Source organism: Protopterus annectens, chromosome 3.part1 (assembly GCF_019279795.1).
Source record: "Protopterus annectens isolate FY-2018-M chromosome 3.part1, PAN1.0, whole genome shotgun sequence".
Taxonomy (NCBI): Eukaryota; Metazoa; Chordata; order Ceratodontiformes; family Protopteridae; genus Protopterus; species Protopterus annectens.
Window position 1 is genome coordinate 1,237,746,093 of NC_056732.1, and position 20,702 is coordinate 1,237,766,794.

Consider the following 20,702-nt stretch of genomic DNA (forward strand, 5'->3'; position numbering starts at 1 on the left):
CATTAGCCATTGAAAATAATGCCTGTTTTGGTCTGTACCTGTCCAAATACTTGTCACTACTGTAATGACCACAATACTTCCTCACCAAAAACAAACAAAAATAACAAACAAAAAAAATCAGGGGCCTAAATAATAAAAACTAGACTATCTCAAAGCCTTGTCCCTCTTCTCAGTATCATACAGGCTACAGAGAGGTAACCTCTGCCTTGCATCAGAGGTGTAGCTACGAAATGTGGCGCCAGGTGCCATCCTCCATCTGGTGCCCCCCTCAACTCTAAACTGAGGACCAAAAAAAAAAGTCCTCTGTAATGGAGAGCTAAGTGCTTCAAATCTAAAAAATACTCTTCTCTTTCATTCTAACCTGCAGCAAATCAGCTTCTGCAGTTTATGGCACACAAATAGCACTAAGTTCTCAGTTCTGCCCACAACTGCAATACCAATATTTGAATGCCAGTAATTCACTGCACTGAAAATTAATCAGCATCTGCTGATTGCACTCCCCAGTACTTTGCACCCGGGGAGGCTGCCCTTTTCACCCCACCCTATCTAAACTATTGACTTGAATATAGTGTTTCAACAGACCCTATTAAGTCAGATGATTTACACATTCTCAAGTCTAGTGAGATCATAAGCACCCACTCAAGAGATATCAATCTCCTTTGTAAAATAAATAGAACATGTTGGAGGGATAGGTTTGTATCACAGAGAATACTGCTTCCGTTAAACCATCTTTCACTTCACATAAAGTAAAGTACTTCTCTTACACTATTCAAATGTAATTTGGTTGAATGGATGAATAACCACAAATTCACCCCTGGTTTAACACCTCTGTCTCTTATGGATAGAGGTTGGGGGTTGGCATAATTGTTAAGGTGTTTACCTTATGGATAGGCTTAAAAAGTCCACCTGGGATCATTAGCCTAGTAATTACCTATTAAATGTTCCCACAAATCTTTGTTCAAACCAACTCTAAGTTATTTGCAGGCAAATATAAGGGCTAAAAGTACCATGGGAAAGTAAGGCTAGGCTTCTCTAGATCCTCACAGAACCTTGTAGGAACTTATGAACTTATGTGATCATTACTGATGAGATAAGGTATGAATACTCACAGGCTGATGTTCATTCATGCAGTTAGCAGGCTCAGTTGATTTAATATGGATAAAGCAGATTGTAAGCATTTCATGATCACAGCACTTGGGAATAGAATGCTTCCTCAAAGGAAGCTTTAACTCCTTTTTAGCTGAGTGAAGGTGGACAGTACTTTGCCTTAATGCATTAACTTTCTGATTGCTAAACAAACCATGAGGAACCTTAATGTTTTGATGGAAAATCACTGACACACCCATGTTTAATATTCTCAATTACCTAACATATGCTTTGAAATCATCTGCTTTTTCATATGGGGACTACTGGCCAAACAATTCATGAAGTAAACGTCTGACTCTGTCACTGGGCCTTCTGTAAAATTTAGGTTAGGAATAAAAGGACCGTTTTAAAATAATTATAGTACAGAATACTTTTGCCACTATGCATGAACAATGCAAAACCCCAAAACAACTTTTGCTTTTACCAAGTGTACCAGCGAAAGCTGAATAAACAACTAAATTCCCAACAACCTGTTCTGAGAGCAGTAAAGGCAGTCCTTCAACACAAGCAGTTAATAGTCAGCTGGACCACATCCAATGTCCAAAAATAAGTTTATTTACTCCAACAATAACCATGACAGCGCAAACAATGATTACAACGGACATAGCGCTTTCGTCTCCCTTCGGAGACTTCTTCAGAGACAATTAATTTAACAAATACATCACTTATATATACTTTGCCAATAGTGGGCTGGCATAAACAATAATTGATTAATTTATTGATTTAACTTAACCATTCTAAAATAACTTCCTATTAAAGGTGTATACACCAGTTTTATAACAAATAGATCGCAGTTGTATACCAAAAATTGCTCTTAAAAAGTAGTAATAATAATAAAAAATGAATAAAAAAAGGACCATTTATCTAGAAATACCAATTAAATACATAATTATAAATATAAATATGAATAAAAGTATGAAAATAATATATATATGATTTTTTTTTTATATAATATATATATTGTGTAAGTACAAGTGTGAATACTTACACATTTCCCACCCTTTCCAATAAATAACATTACAATAAATAGTATAAATTACAAATATAAATATAAAAAAATAAAAAAATAAATATAAAAATATAAATATATAAATATAAAATTTAATGTGTATTTATTTTGTTTCATATATTTTTATATATGTATATATATATATATATATATATATATATATATATATATATATATATATATATATATATACTGGGAAAACTTAGATATCACTATTTTATTTCTTGATTATTTTTTATGATCTCTTAATAGTTTTTTTGGTGTTCTAAATCCAACATTTATAGGAAAGAGCATTTTTCTAATTCATACCTGCATTACGAGAGTGACCACCCATACTTTTTGAAAAGGAACATTGTTAAGGGGCAAATTATTAGAATGGCAAGGATGATTTAGAATGACAGTGACTTTATCAAAGAAATTGGTCATTTGGAAAAGATGTTTCAGGAGAGAGGATACACAGTGGAAGTAATTGGGGATATTAAGGGATATGTACTCAAAGGAAGAAGTGAAAAGATGTATGTCCCCCTTTTGACTATGAGTAGTAGAGGCCCTTCCAATATATCCAATATATCAAAAAAACCTACTACTTTTAAAACAAATAATGGGCATTTAAATAAGTCAGAGAGCATTAAAAATAAGAATAAAATATGAATAGATTGGATAGTTCACCATATCTTACGTTGACTTTTCATAAAGGAATGGGATGGTTAAGGAAATGTATAAATGAAACTTGGGGGATGTTCAAGGAAATGTATGGTACAACAAACATCTTTCAGGAGAAGATAAAATATAGTTATAGGAGGAACAGAAATGTTAAGAATATCCTTGAACAACAGAAAATACATAATATTCAAGGTACAAGTAGAAAACATGGAACGTTCAAATGTGGAAGATGTGCCCAGTGTTCTTTTATAGCAGAACAAAAGGAAATACTACTGCCTAGTTTAGGGACAACTTTGAAAGCTAGGGGCTATAGTAGTTGTTATACCCAGGGAGTGGTCTATTTGGCTTTTTGTAAAGTATGTTGGAAGTACTATATTGGGAAAACTGAGAGACACTTGAGGTCAAGAATATACGAACATATTAGAGATATTAATAAACAAAATGAAAACAATGATTTATATAGACATGTGTTTAACTGCAAAGAAGCAAATTTCAAGTTTTGGGTATTAGAAGAAGTAAAACAACCGAATAGAGGAGGAGATTGGGAAACGAAACTTGAATATAAGGAAATGATGTGGCAATTGCGTTTGGACGCATGTGGAGGAAAAGGTCTCAATGACCATATATCTATCACTCCGGTTTTAAAAATTCTTGCTGCTGACCCCCAAAAAACTATTAAGAGATAAAGAAAAATCAAGAAATAAAATAGTGATATCTAAGTTTTCCCTGTATAGATATATAAATATATAAAAATATATATATATATATATATATATATATATATATATATATATATATATATATAAATATATGAAACAAAATAAATACACATTAAATTTTATATTTATATATTTATATTTTTATATTTATTTTTTATATTTTTATATTTATATTTGTATACTATTTATTGTAATGTTATTTATTGGAAAGGGTGGGAAATGTGTAAGTATCCACATTTGTACTTACACAATATATATATTATATAATTTTTTTTTCACATATATATATATATATATATATATATATATATATATAATATATATATTATTTTCATACTTTTATTCATATTTATATTTATATTTATAATTATGTATTTAATTGGTATTTCTAGATAAAATAGTCCATTTTTTATTCATTTTTTATTATTATTACTACTTTTTAAGAGCAATTTTTGGTATACAACTGCAGTCTATTTGTTATAAAACTGGTGTATACACCTTTAATAGGAAGTTCTTTTAGAATGGTTAAGTTAAATCAATAAATTAATCAATTATTGTTTATGCCAGCCCACTTTTGGTTAAGTATATACAAGTGATGTATTTGTTAAATTAATTGTCTCTGAAGAAGTCTCCGAAGGGAGACGAAAGCGCTAAGTCCATTGTAATCATTGTTTGTGCTGTCGTGGTTATTGTTGGAGTAAATAAACTTATTTTTGGACATTGGATGTGGTCCGGCTGACTATTAACTGCTTGTGTTGAAGGACTGCCTTTATTGCTCTCAGAACAGGTTGTTGGGAACTTTTGCTTTTACCCTACATTAAAGAAAGTGGGCTGCAGGGCCTCCTCATATGTAGGAGAAAGATAGACAAAACAAAGGATTAATCCAGATAAAATCACTTTAGTTATCAGATCTAGGACACTCTCTCTGATGCCCTCCCTGTGGGAGGAATAACATTGCCTTGGTGAATTTCCAAGTAGTTTATTCAGTTAAAAAGGTAGATGGATGAGTGTCCTTGTTATAAACCTTAAGCTTAGTTCTGTCACCCTCTGGGTCACAGGTAGAATGCCAGACTAGATTCAAGGCTTTTGGATTTCTTTTGTCATATGTAAGGGAAAGAGGAACTGCGCCCTGTGAAGAAGCAGGTTTGAGATTTTGCAACTTTGAAAGAGCTTTGAATGAAATTTGAGCATGCTGAGAATGAGCAACTCAGAATTATTGACTTATACTTTAGTTTTTGGAAGTCATGACTGCCAGTGTCCTACTGATTGTACAAATGTTTATTTGTTGACCTACAGACATGCATAAATAGAAGTGAGGCTCAGGGATTTTCATTATAGTTCTGAGTAATGTCAGTCAGTATAAATCTTAATCTACTTCTCCTCTAAAAAGACACAGCCTGGATAGCCTCCATTAAAGAATATAGCATTCATATTCATTCCTGGCTGGAGCGCGGGGAGTGCCTTCTGTGTGGAGTCTGCATGTCCTCCCCGCAGTTTAGTGGGCGTTCGAAAGACATGCGTAAATGGGTGTGCCTTCGTTGAAGGTTGAACGTTGAGCTGGCACCTCTGCGTTCGTGAAAATCTACTGCCAATCATTAGCGGACCAGGGTTCCACTGTGGCGACCCCTAACCAGGAAAAGCCGAAAGACAACAGCACATTCATGTAACTTTTTCTGAAAAGTAGTTTAAGGCTACTGTATTCTGGACTGAGATATTCAAGGTTATTCACTGTTTTATTGTAAGACTTTTTGTCATCCTCAGACATTTTCTTAGGATGCAGCTTGGTATTTTTAATGTTAAATGACAGCACTTAATAACACTCAGTATGTAGTGTGGAATGCATCTAGATCACAAGAACACTTTATAAATATTGTGAATATAACTGTTCAACTCTTACCTGTAGTACATTTGCTGGCACAGAGAAAATCATTGCTTCATTGAAAATAGGATTGGTATCATCTTTCTTTACTGCAGTCTTCTTCTTGCTAATTTTTCTGCCATCTTGGAGGAGATAAACTTTGACAAAAGGATCTGTACACAAAAGGAGATCAAAGGGCAGACAGTAATGTATGTATAAACATATACTTTTTAAGATGCATTATATGTACTGCACTATAACCTAGTTTTTCTCTATCTCACTGATTTGTATAGGCTGATCAGGTAGTTAATGCTTTCCCTTAGTAATATTCCATATTCCATAGTATTAGAAATACCTACAGAGAGGTATTATTCATTGAATGCTGTTAACTACATTTTAACAGAAAGCCACTTGGTAAAAGGAAGACTTGTTTAAGGAGCATATGAAATCCAGTAACCATAACCAGTAGAAAATGAGGAAGTAATTGCTGCAGACAAGATACTGAATGTAGCTAATCAGTAAATCAATCATCAGTATGAACAAGGTATTTGTATGGAGCTCTGCATGTCTCAAATTAAGGATTTGTAGCTAGACATACGTTGTGTGCACTTATCCTCCACTAATAATTTTATGTTTGCCACCTTGCAAAAACTCATGCCATAGCAGTTAGCCCACCAAAATATATGCTAGTTTTCTGTATATTTAACCCAGTGATCTACTTGTATGCATATATATTATTTTCAAAGGGTGTTAATATATTATAACGTGTCAAAGAAATATTTGTGTAATTGTATGGATTTTGTGTACTTTACATATCTGTCATTGCAATGTGTCTTAAACTTGGGTCAGGACTGAAAAAGAATCTTTTACTGGTTCACCTACCCTGTTAAGTAACAAACAAGCAAACAAAGAAATAAGCGGGGACCTAAGCTTGACTTACATATTAATAGTGCCAAACATTATAGCTTAATTTACTCTTAAATGGAGGAATTAATTGGTTCATTTTCCTGAAGTATCAAATGTGGAATATATGGTTAGTGAATATTACAAAAGAAAAATGTTTTGATGCTTGCTGTTTTCACATATTGTATTTAAACCAACTTTGAAAAAAAAACATTGCTAAATTTATTTGAGTTACTAAGTGGTTATTTCATCTTCTTATGCTTCTGTTGCAGGGACAAAATGGTGTTTCTCTAATCATAAAACAATATATCTGTATTTGCATAGCTCACTTTAGCAGAAATACCTGCCAGCTTCTTCTTTGTGTCTTCGTGCATTTCACTCTGTTCTACTCTACACAAACTATAAGATAAATCTCCATGCATTTCCTTAATGATCATTTTTTCTATCTTTCTGGAGACCTTTTTTATCTTGCTATGGATGTTTTAGTACTTAATATTTGTAGCTGAAGTTTGCTTTATTTATCAGGTATTGAGATATGCACTGCATTAAGATCTTTCAAGTGATTGCGTTAAAAAAAAAAAAATACATGCATTAAAAAACAAAAAAAAAAAGAAATTTCAGTGCAACCAGTGCTGATGAGCTATGTTATCCTATGCCTTTGTCTCCTGAAACAAAGACTGTTCTAATAAGCATTAGGTGTACCTCACAACGATATTTTACTTTATGCATTCACAAGGTTGCTTAATAAACTCATAAGGCAAGGTCTTCCTGCAATATAGAATTCTACTGCTTTTTATTTATATTTCTTTCCCACTTTAAGGCCCTCTATGCTGCTAGCTTTTGGTAAACAGCTCACAAGCTAGTTATAGTTCAGGAGCACTCCATTTCTAAAATATATCCAGTGTCTACTTTATTCATTATGGCTAGCTCCAAGGGTCTGCTTTGTCTCACTCTTACATGATCTGAAATCCAGAATGCAGGCTTTTCTTTTGTTTACTTTCTGCTTCTTCCCCAATCTGCCATGCTGACCATCAAGCTGCTCCCTATTCCTTCCCCAGTGGTGGGTCCAACATATCTGTTGGGATTAGGGCCATCTGGAGGGGCAATCATATATGCAGACAGTAGGGAGTTTGTGTCCTTACAGGTATCCTGGCAATGAGGGCTATATTTGTAGAATGACCCGCACCCCTGGTGACATCAGCTTTTGCATTGCAAGCACTGCCTATATTCTTCAGTCAGTGGGTGCCTGCTCCCATCACGCATGCTGAGAAAGGCTACCATCACTGGTTTCAAGCTGATGCTCCATCATTATACAAGTGGCATAAGCCTGTCAGAAGCCACCATCACCAACTCCCAGATGGGCTCTGTCTGCACCATCTACTGCCCAAGATGATAAAAAAACTTGGGTTGCCTGGGCTGCAGTCAGGGCTTTATCCCTCAACATCATTTCCACCAGAATACTGTTTTACTGATCAACAACTGGTTCACATAAACTGCATCCTCCTCTTAAGCTCTGTTTATGGTTATCATTTAGTATTATGATACATTCTATGCTTTAGCATATGCTGTAATATATACTCTATCCTAGGCTTCAATATAGGCTTTATCATATGCTGCAGTGTATTCTTTTTCCATTATGCTGCTTTACATGCATTATGTATATGTATTACATTGTAGCATTATCATGTACTCCCCAAATTTCAGTTACTTGTACATTCTAACAAATACACTGATGTATGCAGACTCAGACTATCTATATACATACACACACACACACACACACACACACACATATATATATATATATATATATATATATATATATATATACAGGGTCTATATCAATTTGTCGAAGGTTCACTTCCACAAACTTTTCTTCATCGCCCCAAAACCACCAAACATTCAGTTCCGTGAACGTTCACATCCATGAACGGTTTAAGTAGGGAAAGGAAGCAGTTGCCCAATACCACAAATTTGCCCTTTTTCCCACTGAAGTGTGATCTCGGAGTTGGTATATATAGTTAGGAGGGTGTGAGTGGTGGGGCACAGCCCCCAACTTGGGTGGGTTTGACATACTGCAGTGTGTGCTTCAATGTAGTGTTAGCCAAGTGATTTCTTTCCCTGGTGAAATATTTTTTTGATGTGAACATTTGTGGAACTGAACGTTCAGTGATTTCAGGTCGATGAAGAAAGGTTTGCGGAAGTAAACTTTCGACAAAATGATATAGACCTATATATATATATATATATATATATATATATATATATATATATTTTTTTTTTCTCTCACATTCACACTTTAGTCTCACTGTTATTTTTAAGGCTCACAACTGCTGTCCTCAGAATGTATACAGTTATCCCATTGATATATTGTTTTATATAATAAACAGATATAACAGTAGACATACTTATTTTTACAAGAACTGAGGCAATGCCACAAATTGTTTTAAATACATTTTTGATTACTACATTAAAATACTGGTGATTAAGACCTGATGTTTCAAGTTTAAAATACTGGTGAACAAGGTCTAATATTTCAAGTTATCATACCTTTTTAAATGCAAATATCAAAATGCAAATGTTATGATACAATGAATGGACAGTTATCAGCCAAATGTGCCCCACAAAATAATGTAAAGTATATTACAGCATTAAACAAAACACATCTGCAATAAATTATAATCTTCGGCATGGTACTTTTAGAAAAGAAAACAAATTAAGTGTTTTAATCAAGAATAACTGAAGTCAAACAAGCAGCTATAACAAATTAATTAAATGATGATGAGTAATTGTTTGCGTTTGTGAGTAAGAACTAACAATATGAAGCATACCTCATTAATAGAAATGAGATCAATAGCATTTTTCATTGTTTTCATTTGTTCTGCTTACCTGCTGCTGTTCTTCCATTTATCCATACCAAGTTTTTGGCTTTGGCCACAACAACTGTTAGCCGCTCTGCGGTTGGCAGGTAACTAAGAGATAGTAAAATCTCACCCACTGCATCTGTTGTCTAAAAAAGTAAATGATAGAAAAGTGCATTACTAACAATATCTAAATGAATACATAACTCAAAGGACAGCAACTGCCTCTTGTAAAACAGTGTGGCATGCATAAATCTATTATATGTGTATATGGGTTTACTATCAAAATGTTAAGTAAGTGCAGTTGTGCATTTATTAAAATAGCCAAACTTAAAAGTCAAAAATGAACATACTGAGTTGTAATGAATGCCGAACGTCATACACAGGAAGTTTGACATTCGACATGCTTAACTTCAGTTTCGAAAGTGGGTGAGTCCTGTTACATTTTCCCAGAGGGGCAAGCCCCATCAAATTATATATATACCAACTCCAAGATCACACTACAGTGAGGAAAACAGTAAATTCCCTGATCCCCACAGAAACTGCAATCACCATTCACAATGCTGAACTCATAATAACAAATGCAGTTTTATTTTTGTTATTATGGTTCGTAATAGTTCTGTTTGGCATTATGCAACTTTAGAACTGAGATTTCGACCATAAGGGATTCAAAGGAATGCACTTTAATAGTTTGATAGTAAACTGTGTATATTTATATCCGTCTATCTATATATAGATATAGATAAATATGAGTTACATTTCAAATTGTGAATGGCCAAAATAACAAACAGCATAACATCAACCACAAAAAGTCAAGAAGAGTAATTTGATGAGAACGAGGTACAACGGGGACTGGTGCTTTCTCCTTTCCTCAGGTGTGATCTTTGAGTTAATACATATAATAAGCTGGGGGTATGGTGGGTGAACATGGATAACAGACTGCATGTCCAGGTAGGACTAGCTACTCAACAGTGTAAAATATGACTCTAGGTGAATCGGTCATGTCGACTAATGTTGCAAAATTGGCATGAATATTTACCAGTGATAAGTGGGTTGAGGATCTGGGCTACTCCAGTGTACACCACGGATCCATGATAAAGGTGGGAGCAGTGTATGTGCCCTTATTGGCCAGTGTATGTGCCTGCTACAAAGCCCAACAACCCTTTTTCAATAAGCTACTGGCCAGCCAGGGCCCAGCTGCCCAGCTTGGGTTACCAGGGATAGTTCTGTTGAACGAAAGCTGAACATTAAACCAATCAACCTGCCAAATATAAAATAAGAATTGCTACACTCGATACAGATTCAATGATGGAATGGAGCTTGGAAGTAAATGGCAAGATGGTAAGGAGGAGGCTGGACATCATATATATCCTGGAGACAAGATGGAAAGGCAGTGCAGTAAAGCCATCTGTCATGGGATCCAGAGTCTACTACTCAGGAGTAGAACAAGATAGAAATGGTGTGTGAATTGTGGTGAAGTACAGGCTTCAGAATACAGTGAGGGATGTCATCAGAATTAGTGACAAACTCATGGATATCAGATTCCAGCTTAATGATAGGGTAGTATTCATAATCTCAGCCTATACCCCACAGCAGAGTTGTTATAGCGAGGAAAATAGTGCATTCGGACAGCAATTGCAGAACCTACTAGATAAAGCAGGACAGCATGAATTGCTATTGATAATGGGTGACCTATATGCACATATTGGGACAGACTGAACCGAATGAGGACTGACTGGGTCCACATGGAAGGAACAACAATAATAAAGATGGAGAGACCACTCTAGACTTCTGTCCGGAAAATTGCTTGATAGCAGCCAACACACATTTCAGAAAGAGAGACAGTCACAAGATCATACAAGAACAGCCAACAGGTAACTCAGGTAGACTTCTTCCTTGTAAGGAAAAGGCATTAGTGAGTACAAGAAAAAGGGGGAGATAGAAAAGATGGGCCAAGCTAGGAAGGAATACTAGTTGGCTAACAAAGAGGCTAAGAAAGGAGTTGCAGTAGCAAGAAACAAGGCATCAGAGGCACTGTACAAGATTCTGGAAAGTGACTCAGTAGAATGGCACAAAGAAACTATCAGGTTACAAAGCAAAGACAGAAAGATACAGAAGATAGTCAGACATTGTTCATAAGGAATGCCAGCAACAACCTGCTCACCAATCCACAGGGCATCAAAGGCAGATGGAAGGAGTACTTCTAGCAGCCTCTGAATGAAGAAAAGCCCATAGAAGTTGTAGTGTCTCAGACACGGCCTATGATGAGTGAAGAGGAGGACCCTACCATAGTAGAAGTAAGAACAGCACTAAGGCAAATGAAGTCAGGGAAAGCAGCAGGTTCAGATGAGGTCACAAAAGATATAATAAAAATGTTGGGTAAGACAGGGGGAGAAATGGCTCCTAAGGGTACTCATAACAGTGTGGAGAAAAAGGTAACAGTATATCAGTCATATCCCAGATGACTGTAAAATAGGCATACTAATGTCACTGCTCAAGAACAAATGGGACATTCACAGCAGTGGGAAGTGCAGATATTTCAACATCCTGTCACCTTGCAAGTTCTGGAGAAGGTAACTGGTAAATGAATATGCAGAGTAGTTGACAGTAAAACGGGAGATGAGCAGTTCAGATTCAGGTGAGGATGCAGCACAACTGACCCAATGTTTGCAGTTAGATAGCTAAGTGAGAAGAAACTAGAGATGATGAAAGAGTCCAACTGGGCATCCCTAGTCTTGGAGAAAGCATATGACAATGTCCCAAGAAAACCAATTTGGGCAGTCCTGCAGTGGTTCAAAACCTCAGAAACATTGGTAGAGTTAGTACAAGCTATGTACAAGACACAATTACTCTAGTATGAACAGTGCTTGGTCTCACAGAGGGGTTCCCAGTAGGAGTGGGAATGCATCAGGATTTAGCTACTACTGAGTGCAAGAAAAAGGGGGAGATAGAAAAGATGGGCCAGGCTAGGAAGGAATACTGGTTGGCTAACAAAGAGGCTAAGAAAGGAGTTGCAGTAGCAAGAAACAAGGCATCAGAGGCACTGCATTAGCAAACGGGTTGGCAGGGACAGCTCAACAAGTTGCTGTATGCAGACGATATGACATTACAAGCAGACTGTGAGCAAGAACTTCAGCAAGGGATAGGGTAGTGGAATGCAAAACTCAAGGCACATGGGATGAAACTCAGTACAGATAAAACACTTGTAATGGCAGCACATGAGGGAAATCAGAAGAAACTGAGAATTGAGACAGAAAGGAAGATAGTGGAACAGGTTAACAGCTTCAAGTATCTGGGAGGGGTGGTTGAGGAGAAGGGAAGTCTGAATGAGGAGGTCAAAGCTAGAATCAGAGTGGCTGCAGCCAACAGGCACAATGTGTCGGGTGTAGTATATAACAGAAGAATGCCAAAGAAGCTAAAAAGTAAGTTGTACAGAACAGTAGTATGACCAGTATGTTTTCCATCATTAATATGGGAAAGATAGAGCACATGTTAAAATCCCCTTCTGTCTGCTTATATGATGTATATCCCATTGTCATCTCTGTGTGGCCAGGATTCTGGTAATCAGACAGATGGCCAATAGGTACTGGTGCCAAAATAACATTAAGATACTACTAGGTGTAAGGCAGACATCCTGGATAAGATGCCTGTCCTACAGAATGACTAATATGCACTCTTTCCTTGTATGTACTTGTATTATTTATACACATATAAATAATCAAAACTGAATTGAATTGGAATCAATTATTAAAACCATTATCCTAGTGAAAACTGCTGACCATACTGTGCAGTTTAATAGTATGCAAAGTGACTCCAGTGTTATTTTGAGAGACTGTGATGAAATCCAAAAACAGACAGCTTTTGTTTGGTATATAACACTGAAATGAGCAGTAAGCAAAACAGCAGGAGCGTGTGCCATTCGTCTGTTCATTTCAGTGGTACTCTGAATGCCACAGGAGTAAGGGATAGGGGTTGATGGTAGAAGTACAGGAAATGTACTAGAGTAATCAAAAGGTGAGCGCATGTGTGCTCTACAAGCACATATTCAAGGCAGGGCATGTAGAGATGAACTATACAGCAGTAGGGTGTACAATATGGTGTCACCGTGCTTTCTACACATCAGTAGGACACATTGCACTTGATGGAGTGGCATCTGCAGATGGATTAGGGGGTGCAGAATAGCAGCACTGTGCACCCTACAAATACATAGTGCAGTAAGTGCTCACAGGGGGTTCTAATGTAGTGTATCCCTATGTTCATGATATACAGACGGCATGTTAAGTGTTTGGGGAGTATATACAAAATTGTAACAGTGCATATCATGTAAACACTGTATACTATTCATAAGAAATATGCACTAGGCAGTCAGCAGGAAGTGCAATAGTTCAGTAAAGCCATGTATAACTTACTTTATAGTAGCGCATCGCTAAGTAAGGCTGTCTGTTACTCACATTACAATAGTGTATAGCCGAGTAAAGTATTTATTCCTTACTTTACATAAGTGCATAACTGAGTAAGGGTGTGTGTTCCTTACTTTACAGTAGTGTATAGCTGAGTAAGGGTGTGTGTTCCTTACTTTACAGTAGTGCATAGCTGACTAAGGCTGTCTGTTATTCACATTACAATAGTGTATTGCCGAGTAAAGCTATTTATTCCTTACTTTACAGTAGTGCATAGCTGAGTAAGGGTGTGTGTTCCTTACTTTACAGTAGTGCATAGCTGACTAAGGCTGTCTGTTATTCACATTACAATAGTGTATTGCCGAGTAAAGCTATTTATTCCTTACTTTACAGTAGTGCATAGCTGAGTAAGGGTGTGTGTTCCTTACTTTACAGTACTGCATAGCTGAGTAAGGCTGTCTGTTATTCACATTACAATAGTGTATAGCTGGGTAAGGCTTATTCCTGACTTTACAGAAATGCATAGTTGAGTAAGGTTGTGTGTTCCTTACTTTACAGTACTGCATGGCTGAGTAAGGGTGTTGGTTCCTTACTTTACAATGATGCATACCTGAGTAAGGCCTTATGACCCTTATTTTGCATTAGTGTATAGCTGGGTAAGGGTGTGTGTGTTCCTTACTTTATAGTAGTGCATAGCTGATTAAGGGGTGTGTGTTCCTTACTTAACAGTATTGCATAGCTGAATGATGGTGTGTGTTTTACTTTACAATAATGCATAGCTGAGTAAGGCCATGTGCATAGCTGAGTAAGGATGTCTGTTATTCACATTACAATAGTGTATAACTGAGTAAGGGTGTGTGTTCCTTACTTTACAGTAGTGCGTAGCTTAGCAAGAATGCATATTCCTTACTTTACAGTAGTGTGTAGCTGAGTAATTGTGTGTGTTCCTTACTTTAAAGTAGTGCATAGCTGAGTAATGGTGTGTGATTCTTACTTTACTGTATTGCATGGCTGAGTAAGGGTGAGTGTTCTTTACTTTACAATAATGCACAGCTGAGCAAGGCCTTGTGTTCCTTATTTTACAATAGTGTATAGCTGGGTAAGGGTGTGTGTTTCTTACTTTATAATAGTGCATAGCTAATTGAGGTCATGCATTCCTTATTTTCCAGCTGTGTATAGCTGAGTAAGGGTGCATGTTCTTTACTATACTATACTATAGTGCATTACTGAGGAAGGATGTGTGTTCAGTACTTCACAATAGCACATAAGTGAACTATGGTGTGTGCTCCTTAACTTTACAATAGTGGACTAGGTAACCAGTGCTCCAGTGCTTAATGTGAACATCAGATCATTGCTATGTACCTTAGGTATCAGTAGGACTCAGTGGACATTGCACAATATGTGCCGCACAGTGTATTTATTGCTACAGGTTGTAGCAAATAAGATGTAGGTCAAACACTAGTGTACAATGAGGACTATTGGGTCTAACTTTGTATATATAGTAGCAAACTTCATAAAGTTTCTGAACTCTCTTGTGGTCATTGTCTTTTCCTGAGTACTACTGTTTATTTGAAGCTCATTAAGAGTTTTATATATGTGAATGATGACATCAACATATTGAGTGCTGTCACAGTAGAGATTCATATTGGCTATATGGATGTTTGGTAAGGTGCGTATTTTTATGCTGGCATATTTATGTAGCTTTTGTGCTGCAGCAGATGTAGTAGTACTCAATAAGTGATCTGCTTGTAATGTCTGAAATTAAAGATATACACACATGCACAGTATCCAAATAAACAAAGTGCCAGGCCAGCAAGGCTGTAGGTTATTACATTTATTCAACTTAAAAGGAAGAATAAAAATGGGTAAGAGGTTTCATGATACAATAGCTCGCTTCATCAGAAGGTCACATTAAAGAGAAGAACCATCTATATAGCCAAAGCACTGTGACATCATTTCCTGTTGCCAGAAGCCTATACAAATGTTTAAAACAGCAATAAGGAATTACATCACATAGTAGCAGTATACTTGCAAAAAGTTTTGTACCTTGGTGTTTTGTAAGTATACTGCTACTATGTGATGTAATTTTTTATTGCTGTTTTAAAATTTTTTTACAGGCTTCTGGCAACAGGAAATTATGTCACAGTGCTACATGTCAGAGTGTCAAACAGTACAGTGCTTCTACAGTGTTAGTATACTGAGTCTAAATAACAGTGTTAGAGTGTCGGGCAGTACAGTGCTCTACAGTGTTAGTACACTGAGTCTAAATAACAATGTTAGAATGTCGGACAGTACAGTGCTCCTACAGTGTTAGTACACTGAGTCTAAATAACAATGTTAGGGTGTCGGACAGTACAGTTCTCCTACAGTGTTAGTACACGGAGTCTAAATAACAATGTTAGAATGTCAGACAGTACAGTGTTCTACAGTGTTAGTACACCAAGTCTAAATAATCACTATAGCTTTTAAAACTACTTTAAAAGACTATATATAAAATGGGCCATGCAATCAAAGTATGTTTATGTCACACCTCTGCATACCTCATATTTATAATATAGTCTTCTAGTGAGTTAAAAAAACTATATATTGTACCAGAGAGGCTTATGTAGTTTCATGTAGAAAAGAGATGAATACCTTGTTTACATCCTGTAAGTATAACCATGCATTGAAGGGTCTAATAATTAAGTCCAGATCGGACAGCTTCAGTTCTGCTATTCCCGTGCTGATATTTCTTTCATCTTCGTCAATGCCAAATACTGAAAATCTCATACTGTTTTCCTCCAGTGCAGATGGATCCAGTGGTATAGAAAACTTCTGATCAAAAAATACAGAAAAAGCATTCCTCTGAATCTGTGAAAACAAAAAGGTATAATACAAATTTAAAATTTAAACATATGCATCTGTGAGTCTATGAGGAAAAAAACAAAAAACAGACGCTCAAGTGAATGGCCCATTAGCAGATCACCATTTGATCAGTAACTATTATCTAGTATTTGGAAATAAAATCAATTTCAGTGTTAAGCAAACTGATTTTTTGTTATGTAAGAGTAACAAAAAAAAGCATGTTCTTACTCTGCTTGATAAATATATCTACTATAGCCTAGCACTGAACGCATGTATCTTTCTCTTATTACACTTAGAATTGAATGTTGCTTAAACTCTTACTTGTTGTAGCACATTTCTACATGGAGCACTAAAGCTGTTAAAAAATAATTAGCTTGTCTCAACATTATTATTAAAAAATAAACAATAAAATACAAGCAGGCAAAAACGTATCTAATGATCTAATGGGACCAATCAGACTTTATTCCTGTAACATTTCACCCCTACAACTTCTTCAGAAATAAGTACAGCTGAACATACACTACATATGTATCACTTGAGCCAAATTGATATGCATCACCTTATTTTTGGCTTATATTTTGAAGAAAGACAAAAATGCTTAGGTTTTGGTTTCCTATCTGCAGCAATATTTATATCTCACTCAGTTTTTGTAATGAACATCAGATTTTCTGTAACTTCCATGTATTCTTTCTGGAGGTAACTCCAATGGCAGAAAACTAAATTAATGTTATCCTAGTTTCTGGTATCAGCATGTCACATCTTATTAGTAGGCGCATAAACATGTTTTTAACTGATGTCTAAAATGTAGGTATTCAATATACAGAGTCTGCAGAAAAAAATCCTATTTGTTGACTAGGTGCAAAAATATTCATCTCATGAATATACTAAGATATCCAACAGTCTTTAACCTGCTTTTTACAGATTTTTTTTTATTTTTTGCTTAATAAGTCTGTTGAATGATTTCTTACATTTTTAACCTTTGTTTGCTTAATATGTCTACTGAATGATTGCCTAGGTAAAGATTATTTCTAAAAAAATGCTAGAATGATCATCTGCCAGCATTTTAATCTGCATAATCTCATAATCTCAGAAAAATGTGTCACCATTTACCAAATATATTATTTTAAACCTTTAGATGCTATCATTGAGGACAAACTAAAAATTGGATCAACATACAAATTATGCTATAAGAAAACCCACAACAAACTTGGCATATGGTATAAAGTAACATCAGCCTAACTGAGCAGCTGATGCTATTTACAGCGAGTTTACTGTATGTCTCTGTAATCCTTACTATTTTGCAGAAAAACATTCTACATAAACAAGAGAAATGCTATTATAAAGTAGCATAATTGCATGCCAACCTCACAAATATAGCTTAACACTGCAGAGTGCTTCAAGGCTAAACTGGTTGGAGAATTCCAGCACCTATTATAATGTTTATAATTTAAATTAGTATGCAACATTTTAAACAAACCTGAAAAGTCATGCAATTCTCCACATAGCACAACCCTTTAAGACATCTCAGATCAAAAACATGAAGTCATCTAATATCTCCAAATCAAATAACCATTATAAGGAGTCTCCTTATTCTCCATATGTGGCAAAAAGTTGTAACACTTTGCCTTTATGCCTCTCCATCCAACTCAAACATTAGACACAGAGCTAGAGCTTCAAATTATGTATTTCCAAATTTTATAGCTCATCTAAACGTCCTCTATTACCACCTATCCTCCAATCAAACCAAAGGCAATACGTATCTTACTCATCTCCACTACAAACTGCCTTTTTTGGACCACTCTAATCTTCTCTTCCTTACTGAAACCTTCCTTTCCTTCCTTCATTAAGCATACTCTCTCGTCCCAGTCTATAACCTTAATTATATTTTTCTCTTTATAGTTCAACCTTAATCATTCCTTTCCTCTGATTATGAATCACATTATAGTATAAATGTATAAATGTATTGACATTTTTAGTGACTACTCTTTTTGTTACATATAAAGCTTTTGATACAAGACATTGTTATTTTTGTTCTACAAAGAATTTCATTTTATAATTGTGCATATTGTATAATCAATAATTATTGCCCATCAACTGGAGCTTTTTTCCCCAGCCTTGATGAAAATAGGCTATAATAACTCAATTGGATTACTCTACTTAACAAATGTGATAGATAAACAAATAAGCAAATGCAACCAGCACTGCTTTTAGTTTGCCTTACAACAGTGTCATGATTTAATGGGATAATGCAACTCATAATAGTTCCATTGTACTGATGGCATGCACTCACTTTAAAATAAATCAAAATTATGTTTCAGTAGTTGTTCCATCAAAGTGACTTATCATTTCAGCAATAAACCCTCTCACATTAGAATGCTTACATTGTACGCCTGCAGAGTGCTCTCTATGCCATTTCATGTAGCATGTTGATATAGACATTTGCAGCATCAAACATGTAGAAAAACATGTGCTGCTTCACATCTGTAGCTCTATAAATTTTCTGGTGAAATGAGGAAAGTACAGTTGTGTACCTACCATAAATGTAAATGTTTGAGTGTATTCATTACAATTGGGTTATCCTGCTGGCAGGCTACCCGCAGTCGGGCTAAGTTACAAAGTCTAGGTCCGGCGTCGGTTGCTGTCGCCTCCTCCCTGACGTCAGTGCACCAGGGGTATAAAAGATGCAGCTGACGCCATTTTCTTCAGTTTTTCTTGCCCCAGATGTCAGGTGCCCCTAAAATGGTTGGCTAAATTATGCCAATAATTATTAAGCCAATAAGCATGCATGCACAAAAAACAACTTTTCCTTCATCTACAAGCAAATACACCACATAGGTTGTATAGAATAGAGAAGTACAGATAAGCCCAGCAAAGAAAAAGGGGGATGGTGGGAGGGTAACCCGGACTGCAACAGTGAATACACTCGAACATCTACATTTATGGTAGGTACACAACTGTACTATGTTCATCGTGTTTCACTGTTGCAGTCATTACAATTGGGTTGAATCCCAAAGCTAAGGTTGGGAGGCTGGTGCCAAATATTATTAGGAGAGGCTATCAGGCCCTGCAGAACTGCAGTGGCAAAGCCTGCCCTGGATTTAGAGTAGAGAGGTAAGTGATAGTGCTTTGTAAAAGTATGTACTGAACTCCAAGTTGCAGCCTCTAAGATGTCAGGAAGGCTGCTGAAGTGGCTGCTGCTTTGGTTGAATGTGGCCTAATGCCCTTAGGCACTGATTTGCCATGCTGTGAATAGCAGACATGAATGCAGTGGCCTATCCACTTTGAAATAGTCTGCTTTGAGATAGGCTTTCTTTGTGATCCTGCAGCATATGCCACTAGAAGTTGTTCAGTCTTTCTGAAAGCTTTGGTTCTGTCCAAGTAGAAGCGTCACTGCCTGTGAATGTCCAAATAATGCAGAATTCTCTCACCCTTATTCTTTGGGTTTGGATAAAAGGTAGGCAAATTAATTGTTTGGTTAAGGGCCACACTGGACACTACCTTAGGCATAAATGTAGGGTTTGTCCTCAGAGAAACCCTGCCAGGATGGAAAATGATAAAAGGTTCCACAGCCATGAGTGCCTGTAACTCTGAGACTCATCTAGTGGAGGTTATTGCTAGGAGCAGAGCTGTTTTCCAGGATAAGAATTTTATATCAGCTGCAGAGGCTGGCTCAAACGGAGGCAGTGAGTTTTTCCAAGACATAGTTGAGGTCCCATGCAGGTATTGGTGCTCTCCTTGGAGGTCTTATGTTTTTGGCCCCTCTGAGGTACTGCCTTAGTAATGGATGAGAAAAAATAGGTGGTTCTGTATTGTAATGAGCTGAAATGGCAGAGGCATGAATTTTAATAGATGAAAAGGAAAGGCCTTTATGAAGCATCTCAGTTAAGTACTGCAAAATCTATGTGATATTTGGAACAATCTTGTCAATACCTTGTGCCTGGTTCCAAGCACAGAATCTCTTCCATTTTTCTGCATAAGATTTTCTGGTGCTAGGCCTCCTGGTCTCCAAAATAACATCCATCACTGCTTTAGAGAGAGCTGTGTCTTGAATGGCTACATTATCCGCCATGCTGCCAGGCTTAAGGTCCTGAGTTGTCTGTGCAGTATCTGACTGTCTTGTTGGGTCAATAAGTGAGGAATTTGAGGTAATGTCCAAGCTGGGCATTGAGACAAGCTCTTTAGGATTGGGTACTAGTGCTGGCGGGGCCAGTCTGGGGCAATCAGTATCATTTTTGGTTTCTCTTGTCTGACCTTGAGGAGTACCTTGGGGAGGAAAGGCATATACTGTTAGATTTTTCC

At 36.4% G+C, this 20,702-nt stretch overlaps 1 protein-coding gene across 2 annotated transcripts in view; it reads right to left on the minus strand.

The window, feature by feature from the left end:
- The window catches only part of SYT12 (synaptotagmin 12), a 1,960,217-nt gene that overhangs the window by 131,251 nt on the left and 1,808,264 nt on the right, over nt 1-20,702 (minus strand). For both annotated transcript variants that reach the window (XM_044067306.1, XM_044067305.1), the window contains 3 exons: nt 16,194-16,409; nt 9,188-9,308; nt 5,435-5,568 (listed from right to left, as the gene is read on the minus strand). In XM_044067306.1, the coding sequence (XP_043923241.1) occupies nt 5,435-5,568; nt 9,188-9,308; nt 16,194-16,409 (471 nt within the window). The remainder of the gene's footprint in view (nt 1-5,434; nt 5,569-9,187; nt 9,309-16,193; nt 16,410-20,702) is intronic.